General features: G+C 40.6%; 1 protein-coding gene across 1 annotated transcript; it reads left to right on the top strand.

Moving 5' to 3' along the window:
* The first annotated feature begins 1,295 nt into the window (after nt 1–1,295).
* K441DRAFT_657692 (general substrate transporter) lies at nt 1,296–3,428 on the top strand. The gene is made up of 6 exons (XM_067648224.1): nt 1,296–1,562; nt 1,610–1,799; nt 1,852–2,228; nt 2,280–2,822; nt 2,872–3,147; nt 3,214–3,428. Exons 1-5 carry the CDS (start codon nt 1,347–1,349, stop codon nt 3,145–3,147), a joined length of 1,602 nt encoding a protein of 533 aa, XP_067505776.1. The 5' UTR covers nt 1,296–1,346; the 3' UTR covers nt 3,214–3,428.
* The last annotated feature ends 13,374 nt before the right edge of the window (nt 3,429–16,802 follow it).

The following is a 16,802-nucleotide window of genomic DNA, read 5'->3' as shown; positions in this document are numbered from 1 at the left end:
TTCAGTCTCATCTACCTTATCTACCTCATCCTTAGTAGTTTCGCCACGGGCCTTAAAAACGGCTCCTGATTCGTCCTCAATATCCTCTCTAGCTGCTTAGCTAAGCCTCCTTAATATCCTTAATTAGCACCACTGCCTGCTGCGTAGCTACTAAAGCCACTAAAGCCTCTAGAGGCTGTATAATTACTGCTAACAAGCTATCGTGTATATACTGCGTCGCTTAAAAGGTCTGCGAATAGGGCTCCTAGGCTTGAGGTGCTTTTGGAGGCTTTGGAGGCTTCAGAGCTAAAGACGCACGACGTTTTTTGGGCGGCATAAGGACGATATTTTACTGATAATTTAATAATTAAATAGACGGCAGCAATATTGAAACCTTTTGATCAACTACACTAAATATTATAGGCTTCCTGGCCACGTCGCTGCTGTTCACCGCAATATCCAAGCGTCAAATGAGGCGCCAGCACCCTTGACGTACTGACTCGAGACTTCAACACCAAGCTCTATACGGTATAGAGCCTCTAGATTGGCTTATGAGGCGTGCATATACGAAAAGTCCTTGAAATGGTTGCCACACAAAGGGATCGTTAAAAGTCAGATTATCGTTAATTACACCAAAAAAGGCTTGATCAGGGCGTGTAGATTGTAATACCAATGGTATCGTTATATACCCGGTATCGTACTAAGGAGTTTTGCCTGTAGTTCCAAAAAAGGCTCCACTCTCCCCACATATATTCGCTTTGACTCCATGTTCTTCCCCGGATTTTTTGCTAAATATGGTCCCTGCCTTCCGGTGCTAGCTGAGACGGCCTGGGCCCATAAGTCAGTCTTATGGTCCTGTGAAGTGTGTTCCAGGCGGGGCACAGGGCGCCCCCCGAATCATGATGTTGTTACCAATCGACGACATTGTGTCAATCGGTAGATCAAGAATGAGACCTCTGTCTTTTGAAATGAGGCCTTTTGAGCCTCTATTCCTTAACCCGCTGAAATTCGTCCACGCGTTATCGATAAGAATTAGCCAATTAAATCAACGCAATCGACTGTACCCGTTGCTTGGATTCGGTGTTTTGCACGGACCACTTACTCCGTAGACGCCAGCGGATAAATACACGGAGTGGGTGGGTCACTGGTACCCTGGTCACTGGTACCACTTAATCTATACCCTATCAGGAAGGTAACACCGTACGTCGGCACATTGAGTCGAGTGTAGAGGAATCCGAGATCCGACATTCAGCCTATTATGATGGAGAGGAAGAATATAAGGCTCTTGGGATACCCACGTGCAAATCTTTTAGAGTTTACTCTTTAAGCAAGAAATCAAACCTTTTTTATTCGTCGATTTGGCCATCATGTCCCTACAAAAACGCCAATTCAATTGGTACAACTTCTTTATTTGCTTTCTTGTCTCCCTTGGGCAGATTGCATTTGGATACCCAGCATCTATTATCGGTACTACTTTAGGAGAACCGTCATTCTTGGTGTACATGAAATTGTTCGACCTAAAGTCTGAAGCTTTGACCTCGAATGCCAATGAACTTATCGGAGCCATGTCCGGAGTTTTTCAGGTCCGTGTGATCTGGGCCATTCTGGAATCGTGCACTGATAATGACAGGCTGGTGCTTTCTTCGGAATCCTAGTTGTGAGCTATGTTATGGACAGATGGGGCAGAAAAGCTGGAGTCATATACTGTTCTGTCTTCTCCCTGTTTGGTGGAGCTCTTCTCGTCGGTTCGAAGAGCGCTGCAATGTTTATTGTAGCCCGGTTTTTTGCTGGAATTGGTAGTTGGGGTTTCCTTGCCGTCAGTAAGTATACCATGCCTGGGGTGAAAGTTGTGTAAAATGCTGACTCCCGTAGCACCGGTATACTCCGCCGAGCTCGCTCCTCCCGAATTACGCGGTTTTTTCGTCGGTATGAACGGCGTAAATATTGCTTTAGGATACGGTCTTGCCTCGTATATGGGCATGGCTTTCTATTTCGCGAAGGACCCCGTTACCCAATGGCGCGGGCCATTGGGGTTAGCATTAATTTGGCCGCTGATGATGCTCATTATTACCTTCTTCACACCGGAGTCGCCAAGATGGCTTTTAATGCAGGGGAAAGTGGAGAAAGCAAGAGAGATTGTGTACAAGCTTCACACAATTAAAAGTGATCCCGACCAAGAGTTTGCACGTGGAGAGTTCTACCAGATGCATAAGCAATCAGAGCTTGACCGAACTCTAAATCCTGGATGGGTATGTCGGACGGTCTATTAGGGATATATAAAATGAACTGACGCGAAGTAGGTGGAAATGTTTAGAAGACCAAGTTACCGCAAGCGTTCGTTGTTGGCAATGGGCTTCGCGTTTATCGGGCAGAGCACAGCTGTGCTGGTCATAAACAATTACGGCCCGACATTGTATAAAGCTCTTGGATACGGCACAAAGGACCAGCTCGCACTTCAATGTGGCTGGATAACAGTCGGGATTATCTCTAATTTCGTCGGAGCGGCCTTAATGGATCGGATCGGCCGTCGGCCGCTCATGTTATTCGGAATTTCTGGCTGTTGCGTAGCACTCATCCTCGAAGCTGCTATAGTAGCTACTTATGCTGAAGCAGGCACAAACAAGGTCGGTTTGGGTGTTGGAGTTGCCGCCTTTTATATATTCCTCGCGATATACGGCTTAGGAATTGATGTGGTTGGGGTCGTGTTCTATGGCGAACTCTTCCCCAACCACGTCCGCGCAAAGGGTCTTTGTTTGTCAATGGCCACAATCGCCATTACGGATCTCGTCTATCTTCAGGCTAGTGCTACAGCCTTTGCAAATATTGGCTGGAAATTTTATCTTGTAAGTATGCCCCTCGGAAGGAAACTAGCAGCTAATATGTTCGTTGTAGGTGTTTATAATCATCACCGGCCTTGGCGCAATCGTCATGTTCTTCGTTCTGCCCGAAACGAAAGGAATTCCCCTGGAGGAAATGGCGAAGATCTTTGGAGACACTGAAGATGTCATAGTTTACGCAGAAGACATTCTTATCGACCATAACACGCACGAGTTAGTTGTTAAAACACATGGCGGCAGGGGTACCGAGCTCACCTATGTGGCAACTGAGCAAGGTATTACTCCGGAGATCGAGAAGGCCATAGTTGCGGAAAAAATTGAGCACGTCTGAGTTAGTTGGGGTTTCTTATGCTTATTGACTCTCGGATACAGTGTTCTAATATTCTTATTTTATAAGGTAAACTATCCTATTAACTAGCGCCATCGATTTATACACACCTTATCGACTGCTTGTGACAATAATGATGTGGTAGGGGGCAACTACGCAGTGATCTATTTGGATTGGCGTAGGTTGGTAGAGGCCTTTAAATCCTGTACTGAGATTCCCCACCTGACGCACGACCCCCTCTTGGCGCACACTTTTAGGGTGTCGACGACGACGACAAATGAGGCTGTAGAGCTATATATAAATCGTATTATCACTAGATTTTTTATTATAGCACTCTAAGCTGCTATATAAACTAATTGGCAACAATAAATTATATGCGATAGCGCTGTGGGAGTTATATATTGCGGGTACGCGTTATCCCTTGACACGGCAGGGTCCTTTGCCAAGTTCGCTTATATTGACGACTGGATTCAATTGGATATTTATATTAACCCAGCTTTTCCGATTGGCTGGTTTTTATCGATAACCTGAGGACCCAAATTGCCGTGTAAAGGGATAGGGCCGGATATAGGCACCTCATTAACAATGGACTGTAAATCCGCAACAACAGCCTTAGGCTCCTCAGCGACATCTATAGTAGGTGGAGGAGGCTTATGACTACGTCGATTACCCTTTTTAGATAATTGTATATCCTGGTGGAGTTACTTTTCTACTGCCTGAGCGATCTAAGCTTCCTCGCACTTAGCAGCCTTTATCTACTGTTACTGGATCTAGAGTTCCTTTGCCGCCAGCCTTATATAACACCTCTCCTTAAGCATATCTACCTCCGCCCACTCTACCGCCTTCTTATGCTGTATCTCCTTGTCCTTCTGGTATTATAGTAACTGCTTGTTGGCGTCCTTTTGGGCCTACCGGGCGCGAGCGTCCTTAACCTTAGATGGCGACCAAAAGACAGCGCCACTATTGTACTCCTGCGGTGCCTTAAGTAGTAGAGGCTTGCTACGCTATCGGCGCTTCTTCTCGTTTATTAGGGCCTCTTTAAGTTACTTATTTTTATGTTATAGTAGCGTCTTCTGAATAGCTATCCCTTAACCCGCCGGCGTCCTACCGGAAGCTGGTCCGTGCTTGAACACCAGAATGAAAATAACATGTATAGCTAATTACTATTAAAAATGCCTTCCAATCNTACTTCCAATGATATAGGCCTTGTCCAACCGACTCAGTATAACGTTCAGCCAAATCGATATGCTGAAAAGCCACCACCGAAGCCATGGCCGCTGCCCGATTTTACTCCTACGACGATTCGATTTGGTTGATCTGATTGGCTAGTCCTTATCGATAACGGTAGGACGCATTCCGGCGGGTTAAGGGATAGTATGGATCGTCTAACTAAGCTATTAGCAGTGATCTTCTTGGACTGGGTAAATTCTGGAGCTCTGTGGCGGAGCCGCCTTTGGATCGGAGTGGATCCTGTCAATTTAATTGGTTGGATGGAGTGGATTTGAAGCTGCGGAGCTCTTGGAGCTCCAATTCTCTAACCCAATTCGGTAGGTGTCATATAAGGATAGAGCTAATTAGCGACGTCAATAATAAGATTTAATTTTAATTGGGTGTACAAGCTATATAATCTAAAAACTCTGGTATATACAAGTGTCGTTCCTCCTGCGCCCGTCGTCATCGTCGTCGTCATTGTTATTACTTTAATTAATTTATCCTCATCTTCTTTCTTACTGCCAGTTACAAGAGAGAAGATCTATACCTCTACCCGAGCTCACAAGCGCCTTAAGACAACTCACCCTAAATGTACGGCCCGGCGCCAATTAATTGCTTTAAAGAATATCTTGCTACCAACTGTACTTCTTACCGAGAACCAATATCTTAACGTTATATAATACTGGCAGGATTGCTATAAGAGCCAGCCAGATCTTACCCGGTTTGCGCTTAATATATTAGCTATACCTCCTATAAGCGACGAATGCGAATAACTCTTTAGCAGCTGTAAGATTCTTCTTAATAACCGGCGCTCTTAATTACAAATAGATATTATTAGGGCAAATAAGGCTCTTTGGCATGTATATGGGCCACCGCTAAAGGGTATATTTGATAATAAGGAAGTAGATAACTTGGTAGAAGAGCCTTGCGAAAGGGTGTCCCTTAAGGAAGCGGTAGAGGCCCGGCTTGCTGCTGCGGTTGCTATAGAGGCCTCTGCTTAGGTAGAAGACAACGTAATTAATAAGGAGGAAGGGGAGCTAGATAAGCAATATATAGCTATTAAGACTAACTACAAGGCTAAGGTTATTGGTGAGGAGTAATATAGGTAGCTTTTAGTCAGTTATCCTATATCTACTCTTCTTTTTATAATACTATGCCGATGCCAAGCCTTTCTATTTTTAGTATATAAATTTACTGGAGCTCTAAGGAGCTCTTGGAGTCAAACAATTTACTAGCTGGATGGAGTGGATTTGAGCTCAGATCCACTCCACTCCAGTCTAAGAAGATTACTGGCTATTAGGAGCATAAATCGTAGATATCTTTAACTACCTGGCGTAGTAAGCGTTTAATCTTCCTCTAGTCTAACGCGCTAAGTACGAATGTTATACTATCGCTAGAGGAAGGCCTCTTAAGCTCCTCTATCTTAAATCTTTTAAGTACCTACTTTAAATCTAGTGGTGAGATGCCAGTAACTTTAAAAGCCTAGAGGATTGTTTCTTCTTTAAACGCTATATTTTAGGCCTTATAGAATAAGCGAAAGAAGTCTCTTTTAGTAATTGCTAAGATGCCCTAGCACTTATATATAAAGTTAGTGAGCTTAATAGAGTAGGCGGACGAAAGAGGCTTAAATAGGCAGACGTTAAGCGGCTGTAGGGTATAGGTTAAATAAGGTAGATAGATAGCTAGGAGGATTCTATTATTGTCGCAATACTTAATAAACTCTATCGTAATATGCGATCCATAGCCATTAAGGATAATTAGGCGGTACGATCGCCTTACCTTTGCATTTATCTCGCGATTAAAGACCTATTATAGCTATATTAGCCCTAGCTGATTATTCGTCTATCTACTAGGTAATAAGGTAAAGAAGGTTTTATACTCTATAGAATTAAAATCTTAAAGCTATAAGTCTTATATATTTCTAGAGGCGGCCTAATAAATTAGAGAAGGCGTAAGGTAACTGCCGTTGGCGTAAATATATGCTATCGTCGTAATCCACTTACGGTTGCCGTCCTGGATTATTTACTTAATTCCTCCTTAGTTATACTAATATTAGGAGAACACCCGCTTTATCCTTAATAGCGCCCTAATTAGGAAGCCCTTTTTATTTATATTATATATATTTCGAGGCTTAATATTATACTGCTTAATTTTATTGCCTAGAAGCCTAAAATATAGGCTATACTTAAAGGCAGAGTTAGCGCGCTTGCGTATAGCATTAATGCTAGATATCTATTAAGTAACTAGATTAATGCGGTGCTATAAGATAAAGCGATTAACCCAGTTCTTACCTAGCTCCTTTTCTGCTAATTTTGCTATGAAATTCCATATTATCTACCTTAAAGAAGGTAGCCCTCTTGCGTAAAGGTTATCTATATATCGTATAAGCTCGGATTTCTAGGTAGCATTAAGGAGGCGGCTAATATTAACTTTTTCTGTACAGCTGCCCTGTACCCCACGGTAACGGCGCGACAGCGTTAAGCGCTTAATACTATACTTTTTGGCAATCTGCATATAATTAGGCTTTTCTCCAAGCTTTAGCGACTTTAGCGACTCTAGCGCGGCCTCCATAGCGTATATATTGGGGTAGTGGCGGGCGTATGAAGATGTCGAAGTTTTGGTGTTGACTATGCGTTAGGTGGGGGCCGTGCGTTAGGTGGGGAGTCTCAGTAACCGACTACGGGTGCTGCCGAGACAGCCTCAACGCCACCCTATATATTGATCGCAGATCAATATTGCTTGCAGATCACTGTTCCCATTTCATCCTGTTACCTACACCATTTCATGTATATATACCTCTTGATTTCCATAGATTTACAATCAAGTTGCTTGTTTAATTTCCATACACTGCAAAAGCTTACAAATCCACTCTAAATAACTAATTCTTGGCGGCGCGCTAGGAGCTCGATGTGTTGAAATATAAGCGGTATTAATAGAAGCTTCGTGTTTAGTAAGTTGGTTGTATTGTGTATAAAGGATACTCTGTAGTATCTTATCTTACTAGGAGGAAATCCAATCTACTACTTCGTGTAGCGAGGTGGCGTCTCGCTGTCTCAACTCAGGTAGCCTTTCGCTGTTTTAACTTAGGTGGCCTCTATATAATTTATATAATTAATTATATAATATATATTAATAATAGCTATTTACATCGTTGTTGTTATTGTCTTCTTTTTTAAGCAATAGTACTAGCACTACTATTACCACTATTGCTACTGCTGCCGCTCCTGCTTCTGCGCCTTCTTCTGCTCCCGCTGCTACTACTATTACTACTATATTACGAAAGCAAAACTTCTAGATATATAATATTGTCCGTTTCTGTTTAATTTGGGGAAAGCAGTACCGAAATACTATTTACGGTAATAACCTAAGATAGTGTAATATAGAGCTGGCCGTGTATAAAAACCGGCATCTATAAATTAACGCCTATAAAGTTAAAAGACTAACCCTATAACTTATTTACGGTTATTATAAAAGATAAATAGATAGGAAACTGCCGTTAATTAATAATAAACGGTAGCTCGCCTTCTATAGAAGACAGCTTAATTTATAGGATAACCTATAGCTAGTTAGTAAAGGTGCCGCTAAGAATACGGGCTTTAAGATAGCAGCGGCCTATTTAGGTAAAAACTATATGGGTACTATTATAGAGGCCCTTTTTAGGATATAGGTTCCGTAAAAGAATTATTAGAGCATTAACCTTAAGGTAGAGCCGTATAGGAGGAAGGCCTATAGGATTAAAGCTCTATAAAAGCTCTAGGGGGAAAGTATTTTTAGTATTTAGATTATCCTATTCTATAGTATCTATAGAGTAGAAAACTAACTTAGGGCTATAAAGAGAGTCGAGAATAGTATTATTAATAGTAGTAACGGTGTTGTTATAGATAGTTAAAATAGCACGGCCGTAGAATGTATAGAGATTAGTATAGGCCTACCGTAAAAGAGTAGGAGGGTAAAAAAAGTGTAAAAAAAGGCTATAGACTGGTAAACTGGGCGATACCGGTAGGCAACTAGATGCCGCTAGTAAGAGTAGGGTTATAAGAATGACTACGGACCTAGGTAGTAAAGCGCTAATTTAGCTCGCCTTTTAAAACGCGTATATTTTAGCGTAGCAATAGAATATAGAGGGAAGGCTATAAAAAGGACTGCCGTAAGTAGGCCGCAATAACATTAGTATAGGTCCCCCGTTTTATAACAGGTAGAATTTAAATAAAATTACCGCCTAAAATAATAGGAACGCCGCTAAAAAGAGCTTAGGTATTAGAACGGACGTCTATAAGTATATAGTGTATAGCTTTAAAGCAGTAACGGTACTATATTAGCACTTCGTCCTAAATTATAAGGGCAGTAGAGCGCAGTCACTGTGCTAGCTAAAAGTCTTTAGGTACGCTATATATAGATTCCTTATATAGATTAATAGGAATATAAAAACGGGAGTGGGCAGTTCGGCTGCTAAGCAGTAAAAGGGCAGCTATACTAAAAGAGGCGATATAGAGAACAATGCGGCCGCGGGAGCGGTAGTAGTAGTAGATATAATGGTAAAGAAAGGTTTTACTGGTGCTTATATGGCCCTATAAGAAAAAATAGGCGGTTTGCGGGTCCGTATCTATAGCGGTAGTAACTATAGTAAAGTAGGCGGCCTAGTTAGAATTTAGCTAAAAATATAGCTCTGTAAAAAGGCGGCCTTTATTAATAGTGCTGTAATTAAGCTCTACGGTAATAAGTAGGTTACTATCTATAAGGTTCTAGCGGTGTTATAATAAAGGTAAAAAGTAATTTATAAGAGTTTTGCTATAGTCTATAAGCATTCGCTAGATAAGATATAGGCCGTAATCTAGATATATATTGTTAATACTACCTAAAAAATTAGGCTAACGCTCTAAAACGTAAGGGAGATTATTATAGAGAAACGGCTTAAATTTTGCCTAAAGGGCAGGAGGGTTACTTATGGGGCCGTAGATTAAAGTAGTTATAAAAAGAGACTATAGCTAGGCGCTAGTAGCGAATACGGATTCTTTCTATAGGCAGTTAACCCACTTATAGTTGTTAAGGAGCCCTAAAGCCACGCAAGCGGCTTAAAAGGTTAGGTAAATAGTGCTAGCGATAGTACGGAGGTATTTAAAAGAGGTAGCGCCAGAAACAGCGGTAAGTAGTAGCTATAAATAATACCGTTTACTAGTAATGGGGCTGTAGTAATATATATAGCCGATAATGGTATCCTTTAGGCAGACGTGGTGCTGCTATTAGCATGTTTTTATTATAAAGGTATATCTATAAGGGAAGTCCTAGTAAAGCATAGCACAACTATTTATATTTTTAGAGTTGTACCAAAACTAAGTAATTAAAGTTAAATGGGCTATTTTAAGGCGTTATTATAGGTCCTCTATAGACTTATCCAGTTAAAGTAAATAGGCTACTAGCTAGGAAGGTATACGGTAAGCTATATTATAGGGGGGTATTCCTTATAAACTGGAAACTTAAATAGCTGCTAGATGGCCTCCATAGGGCTAATATATTTACTATAAAGGTACCTACTAATTTCGTCGTTATTGTCTAAGAGCTATATAATTGTTTGGTTGGTCCCCTTATAAATATACTTATAGATATACTTTACGGCCTATATAAAGGCGCAGACCTTAACGTTAATATAGGCCCTATACTTTACGCTAAGATAGGGATTATATAGTACAGCCTAGCGGTTATTAAGGTTTATAGTAGCACCGTTACCGCCTAGTATATAGGTAGGCTACGACCAAATTATTATAGCGGCGATATTAAGGGTAACTATTATTATATACGGCTATTACGGGGTAGAACGGCTTTAGAAATTACTTTAAGTAGGCTAGCGGACGGCCTAAAGTACCGGCGACTATATAGGGGGCGTTTGGGTTATTAGTACTATAGGGCTTATAAACTATTATAGTCCGTATAATATTGGTAAGCCGTCTAGTAGGGTTATTTTAAGGCTATAGAAGCTCTGCGGATATATAATAGTTAATAACTATAAGATCTATTAACATATTACGGTCCTCTGGATATAAAAAGAGAAGAAAGTAAAAATATACTAGGCACCGTTTTTAATATTTAATAGTCTAAACGCAGCTAAGGAATCTACTAAAAATCTACTTTTTCTTAAGGTTGTTTAGAAGGTAGATAACCTTTATATAGAAGACACAGGTAACTAAATTAGGGCGGTTAATAGCGGTTTAGTAAGGTAAAAGCTTATAGGTAATTTTATCCCACTATAGATTGGCTATAAAAGTAATAAATAGGCTTAAACGGCTGTAACGGCGGACTATAGCTATAGAATCTTGGTAGCACTAGCCGATAAAGTAGGGGCTACTAAAGTAGTTTAAAGGAAGAATAACGCGGCGGCTAATAGAATTAGGGTTAATATCTCCGTAAGAGATAGTATCCGCAATACCGTTATATAGGTCTATATAGATATTAGACTAGTAGGAACGGATTTAGTTAAGCTTATTCTGGTTATATAGGGCCTAGGCGTTAATAATATACTATTAAAATAGGCGCCGAAAGGCGAACGGTACTAATTTAGAGCCGTTATAGACGTAAAGGTAAAACCGAAAGTAAGCTTATTAGGGAAGGCGGTTATACTAGTAGGTATAGGACTCGCTATAGAGCTGCATACCCTAGTGCCAGCTAGGGTTGCCGTAAGAAAAGAGTAGTACGTAGTATAGCGGTATATAGGTGGCATAGTTTAAGTTAATATAGTGGTACTATAGGGGCTCCCTAGGCCGGCTATAGTTAGTAAGAATAATATTGCGGAAGCTAGCGCTTTTATACTTATTAGGAATAATAATAGCGACCTTAGTAGCTATAGGTAGATTTTTACGGCGCTAATTAGCGCCCGCCTTAATAATTAGCTATATTTATAGGTTTAGAATAATCTATAATGAAGTAGACGTAGCTTATACCTACGCCTAAAGCTATTTTATAGCGGTCCGGTATAAGGTAATAAAAGGATTACCAATCTTATATAGCATATTAGTAAGACGCTATAAAACCTCCGCATTAAGCTGCGGGTTAGTTTATAGACGGATATTAGTAGTATAGGCGGGGTTATAAAAGTAAAGCTAAGTATATTAAGGTATAGCTTTAGAGGGACCTTCTATAGGCCTAGTAAGGTAGTATAGTTCGCTATAAATCTGGAAACAATTAATACTGGCTAAAGTAGCACTATAGTTAGTAACGGTGTAGTTAATAGGGTAAAAGCTAAAGCTGCGTTATATAAATAGAGCTAGTCCTAAAATGTACGGGCGAAGCGTTCCTAGGACTATAGTAGGGTCTATAAATACCGCGGTAGGGGTCTAAATAAAGGTAGAATAATATTACCTTACTTATAGCAGCTCTTAAAGCAAGGCTATTTAGCCCATATAGAACTAATCCGTTTATCTATTTAGTGTAAAGCTTTGCAGTAATTATAGGCCGTATTTATAGGCCTAATATCTAACTAGTCTACAATAGGGCGGACTATAGTAATAGTGGCTATACTTATAGGCTTAATATCCAACTGGTCCGTAATAGGACGGACTATAATAGGTCGCGGCAGAATTGATATAAGCGGTATAAGAAGGCGGGAAGTAGAGGGAGAAGTAGTGGCAGGAATAGCGGCGGGGATAGCGGTAGGGGTAGCAGCGGGGGTAGCAGTAGGGGTAGCAGCGGGGGCAGTAGTGGGGGTAGTAGCGGGGGTAGCAGCGGGGGCAGCGGCAGTTATAGTTTGGTTTATGGCCTACAGAGGGTTTTATTAAAGATTATTAGAACCGTACCTATCCCTTTCTTTTATCCTATATATATATAGAGTTAAATAAAAAGGTAGCAATATAAAAGAGAGTAAAAAAAGGATTAACCTTATAAGATTTGCAGGCCTTATACGCAGCTCTAAAATAATTCATTATAAAGTTAGCAGAAGGGCGATACTGTATCATAGTAAGTAATAAAGTTATAACGGCGATAGGGTTATAACGGTCGACTAGTACCGCCTTCCTAATTAAGTTTACCGCCTTCCTAATATAGTATATTACCGGTTCCAAAATCAAAATAGTAGCAACTTTATCTTATTTTAAATGCTTATATAAAGTAAGGATGTAAATAGGGAGTCCAATAATAGAATAATAGGTATATTATATAGACAGAGACAAATTCTTAAGGGAAAAGGAGGAGTCTATGTGCGAGGTAGAATGGGGTTTCCCTAGGTACGTATAGGGCACATACCTTATAGGCGAGTTACCCCTAAGTCGCCTATACCTTGCAGCTATATAACTATCTACTTAGGTTTTACCTAATAATGCCCCCCCTTTTAAAAGGATTGTCCCCAATCCTTTATACACTTAAGCCTTAATAAGGAAAAAATTTAGAGGGGAAAAAGTGTTTTAATTTTTCGTATAGAGAGACAGGTGGTGTATATACACGGTGTGAAGATATTAAGGAACTTTAACCGGCGGTTAAAGTTATCTAATTAATTAAATTTGCCTTACCTAAACTTCCCTATATTTAACTAAGCTAATAATACTTTTATATACCTAGTATAGAAAATCCTAATTAGTCTATTTAATAGGTAGAGCTAGTAGAGCTTAATACCGTCACCTAAATTTAGTAGACTAGAAATATTCTAAAAGCTTACTTATATAGGTAGGTCGCTAGTACCTCGCAGGTCGGTTATAGGTTATTTACATACAGCTAGATTTATAAATGGTAAGGCTATATACCTATTAAATCTACCACTAACCCTACTTAAGCCTTAGGCTATACCAGCGTAGCGCTATATATACTTTATAGGTAGGTTATAGATTACTTATATATAGCTAGGTTTAGGATAGTAAGGCTATATACTCGTTAAATCCGCCGCTAATCTATACTTTAGCCTTACGCGTTATCTATATAGTATATATATAAAATAGTGTAAGTTATTAGTATAGGTTACTACTAGCGGGTTACTAGTAGGTTATAAATTCTAGTTAAATAGACCCTAGTTATAAATAGGCTTATTCTCTAATATATAAGCAATCTGCTTAGCTAGTATAGAGTAACGGACTAGGTTTAAGAAGGGTACTTTTTAAATTAAGCTTTATTGCCAGCATATGCTATAGCCTCGCCTATAAGTCGCCTGCGACTTACTAGCATTGCTAGGTTATATTAGAGTGTAGCTTATATAGAATATTAATAAATTAAAACTTTACCCTATATATACGCCGCAGTTCTTATAGCAATTATTACTTATTCTTTAATCCCTTAGGACGTCCTCTACTCTGCTTTAATGCAGGTTATATTTTAATAGTAGCATTTACTTTTGCCTATGCTTTGGCTATAAAGCTAGGGTATCCTACTTACGGTACTTATCTAGTAGTTATTAACAATTCTTAAGTTCTGTCTTCTATTTCTATTTATTATACTTATTTAGCTAATCTAGCCATTTAATAAGGTACTATGGTTATTTAGCACGATCTTAATAGGTAACAATTACTTCTACTTCCTAGCTGCCTTCCTTAAGCTCTTTTACTACTAGGGGTTAAAACCTAGGGCGTAATCTATAAGGCTCTAGTAAGGAGATATAAAAGACTAGGTAGAGCTATACTATAGTAGGTAGGAGCTTTAGCTTATATACTTACTGCCCTACGCGCTTTATAATCTAAAACGGTCCTATAAACTTACTGTTAAGCTTCTTATAAGGACGTTTTGTATAGATATTCTTAAAAAAGAGCAGGACTTGTTTACCGACGGCGAAATGCTTAGCTAGATAGTGACGATTATAGTATTTTACCTAAAGCTATTAGGTATATATTATTAACACCGCTACTACCTTATATATAAAGCGCAGGCGTTATAAATACGTCTCTATAAGTTTAATATTTGTTAACTTAGACCCCTCCCTACCTTGCTAGGCGTCTTAGACGCCGTCTAGGGCTCCGTTTAGGACGTTTGGCAGCTAGCTATAGGCGAGCTTAATAAAGGAACGCTTTATTATAGTATAGACCTTAAATTTATAGGTAAAGGCTGCTTCTTTAAGTAGGGAGGCCTAATTAGACTATTCCCAGTTTATAAATATACGTAGGTATACCTTAAGCTCCTAATTCTAACGCTATATATCTAACTATTTATCTACGGGTAGAATATAGTGCTAAGTTTACATTAAATGCGAAGATAGTAGGATATAGTGCTCTAGTACTCGCTTATAAATATACTACCCCTATTAAAGATAATATTATTTAAAGGCCCTATTTATATAAAGACTCTAAATAAGAGTTCTGCGAATCGTAGTATTAATTATTTTACATACTAGATAGTAGCATTCTAGCTTTATAAAATAGTTTATAAGAATAAGAACGGAGTTATACTCTACGCTATTAGGAGTCTTAGACTCTAGGAAATCTATAATAAAGTTAAGTAAATAATGCCGCTAGGCTTAGGTAGGGACCTAGAGAGGCTATAGCTTACTATAGGGTTTATAGCGGCGCGATTTAAAGCATTAGTAGGTATTATAATTATCTAGGTATTTGCGGAGGTCCTAGGTAAGGCCGTTTTAAATATACTTCTATATAATTACCTTAAAAGTACTGTTAAAACCATAGTAGCCGCCTATAGGATCGTCATAATTCCGCTTAAGGATCTCCTATTATTGTAGTATATAATTTAGTACCTAAACCTTATTATTTTACCTTAGGAGTCCTTAATTATTAAGGGTCATCAGGAATTTTTTTTTGTGGCAGGTTGTTGCGGTTTGCCGCAAATTGCCGCAAACTGTACGATCGCGGCGGTCGTATATGGTCGTTAGCGATTCGTACAAACCGCGCATTTCGCAATAAGTTTGCAGCGTCTACTAGCAAATCGCAGCAAAATACTTAACTACTAAACTAATGCTAGCATTTTGCTACCTTATAATTATATAGCGCGCAAACTGTACAAACTGTACGAACTGTACAAACTGTACGAACTATACAAACTGTACGAACTACAAACTGTACGAACTATACAAATTATAATAACTATATAAATCGTAACTAAATTATATATATTACCACAGATTGCTATAATATACTTTTAAATATATTTATATTATAACTATATAAAATACAGAGCTATCTACTTAGGAGGGGAAGCCTTTCGCAAAAGCTCCAAATCGTCAATTAGCGGTGTTCCCGATAATCCACTAGCCGTGTACTGATTTCCTAACTAGGCCTAGTGCTTGCCTGCCTGCCTACCTGCCTGCCTATCTGTCTGTCTGTCTATCTGTTATCTGTCTATATATCTGCCTGCCTACCTATCTGTCTATCTGTCTATCTATACCTACCTATACCTACCTGCCTATGCCTACTGTCTATGCCTACTATCTGTGCCTACCTGTCTGTGCCTACTGTCTGTGTGCCTACCGTCTGTGCTACCGTCTGTGCCTCCTGTCTGTGCTACTGTCTATGCCTACCTGTCTGTAATTTGGAAAGGTTGGCCCGATTGAAGGCTCCGCCTAATTCGATTGATCGTATTAATTCGAATCGTTCTCTACGGCCGTTCGCTGGCTGTACATTCGAACGGTGGTTGTCTGGTTCTGGCGACGGTCGTCTGGCTCTGACGACGGTCGTCCTGGCTCTGGCGACGGTCGACGGTCGTCTGGTTCTGGCGACGGTCGTCTGGCTCTGACGACGGTCGTCTGGCTCTGACGACGGTCGTCTGGTTCTGGCGACGGTCGTCTGGCTTCCGGCGACGGTCGTCTGGCTCTGGCGACGGTCGACCGGTCGTCTGGTTCTGGCGACGGTCGTCTGGCTCCGGCGACGGTCGTCTGGCTCTGACGACGGTCGACGGTCGACGGTCGTCTGGTTCTGGCGACGGTCGTCTGGCTCCGGCGACGGTCGTCTGGCTCTGGCGACGGTCGACGGTCGTCTGGTTCTGGCGGACGGTCCTCAGCTGGCTGCCGTTCTGGTGCCTCCCTAGGTAGGGAGGATGTAAGGAAGGAAGGGTAAAAAATAAGGTGGCTACCTACGGTGTATGTGTAGAGGCTATCGGGAATATAGCGGGGACCTCGATAGTAATGTGTTATGCAGAGCTTTGTGCAGAGCCCCGTACGCAGAGCTTCGTGCAGAGCCTCGTGCAGAGCCTCTGTACGTAGAGCTTCGTGTAGAGCTTCGTATAGAGCTTTACGCAGAGCTTCGTGTAGAGCTTTACGTAGAGCTTTATGTAGAGCTTTGCGCAGAGCTTTGTGTAGAGCTTTGCGCAGAGCTTTATGTAGAGCTTTGCGCAGAGCTTCGTGTAGAGCTTCGTATAGAGCTTTTGTGTAGAGCTTCGTGTAGAGCTTTGTGCAGAGCCTCTATACGCAGAGCTTCGTATAGAGCCTCGTGTAGAGCCTCGTGCAAAGCTTTGTGTAGAGCTTCGTGCAAGAGCTTTCATGTAGAGCTTCGTGCAGATGTAGAGCTTCGTGCAGAGTCTCGTGTAGAGCTTCGTGC

The sequence above is a fragment of the Cenococcum geophilum genome (genome assembly GCF_001692895.1).
Source record: "Cenococcum geophilum 1.58 unplaced genomic scaffold K441scaffold_14, whole genome shotgun sequence".
NCBI lineage: Eukaryota > Fungi > Ascomycota > Dothideomycetes > Gloniales > Gloniaceae > Cenococcum > Cenococcum geophilum.
This window is presented reverse-complemented; position numbering and strand designations above follow the sequence as displayed.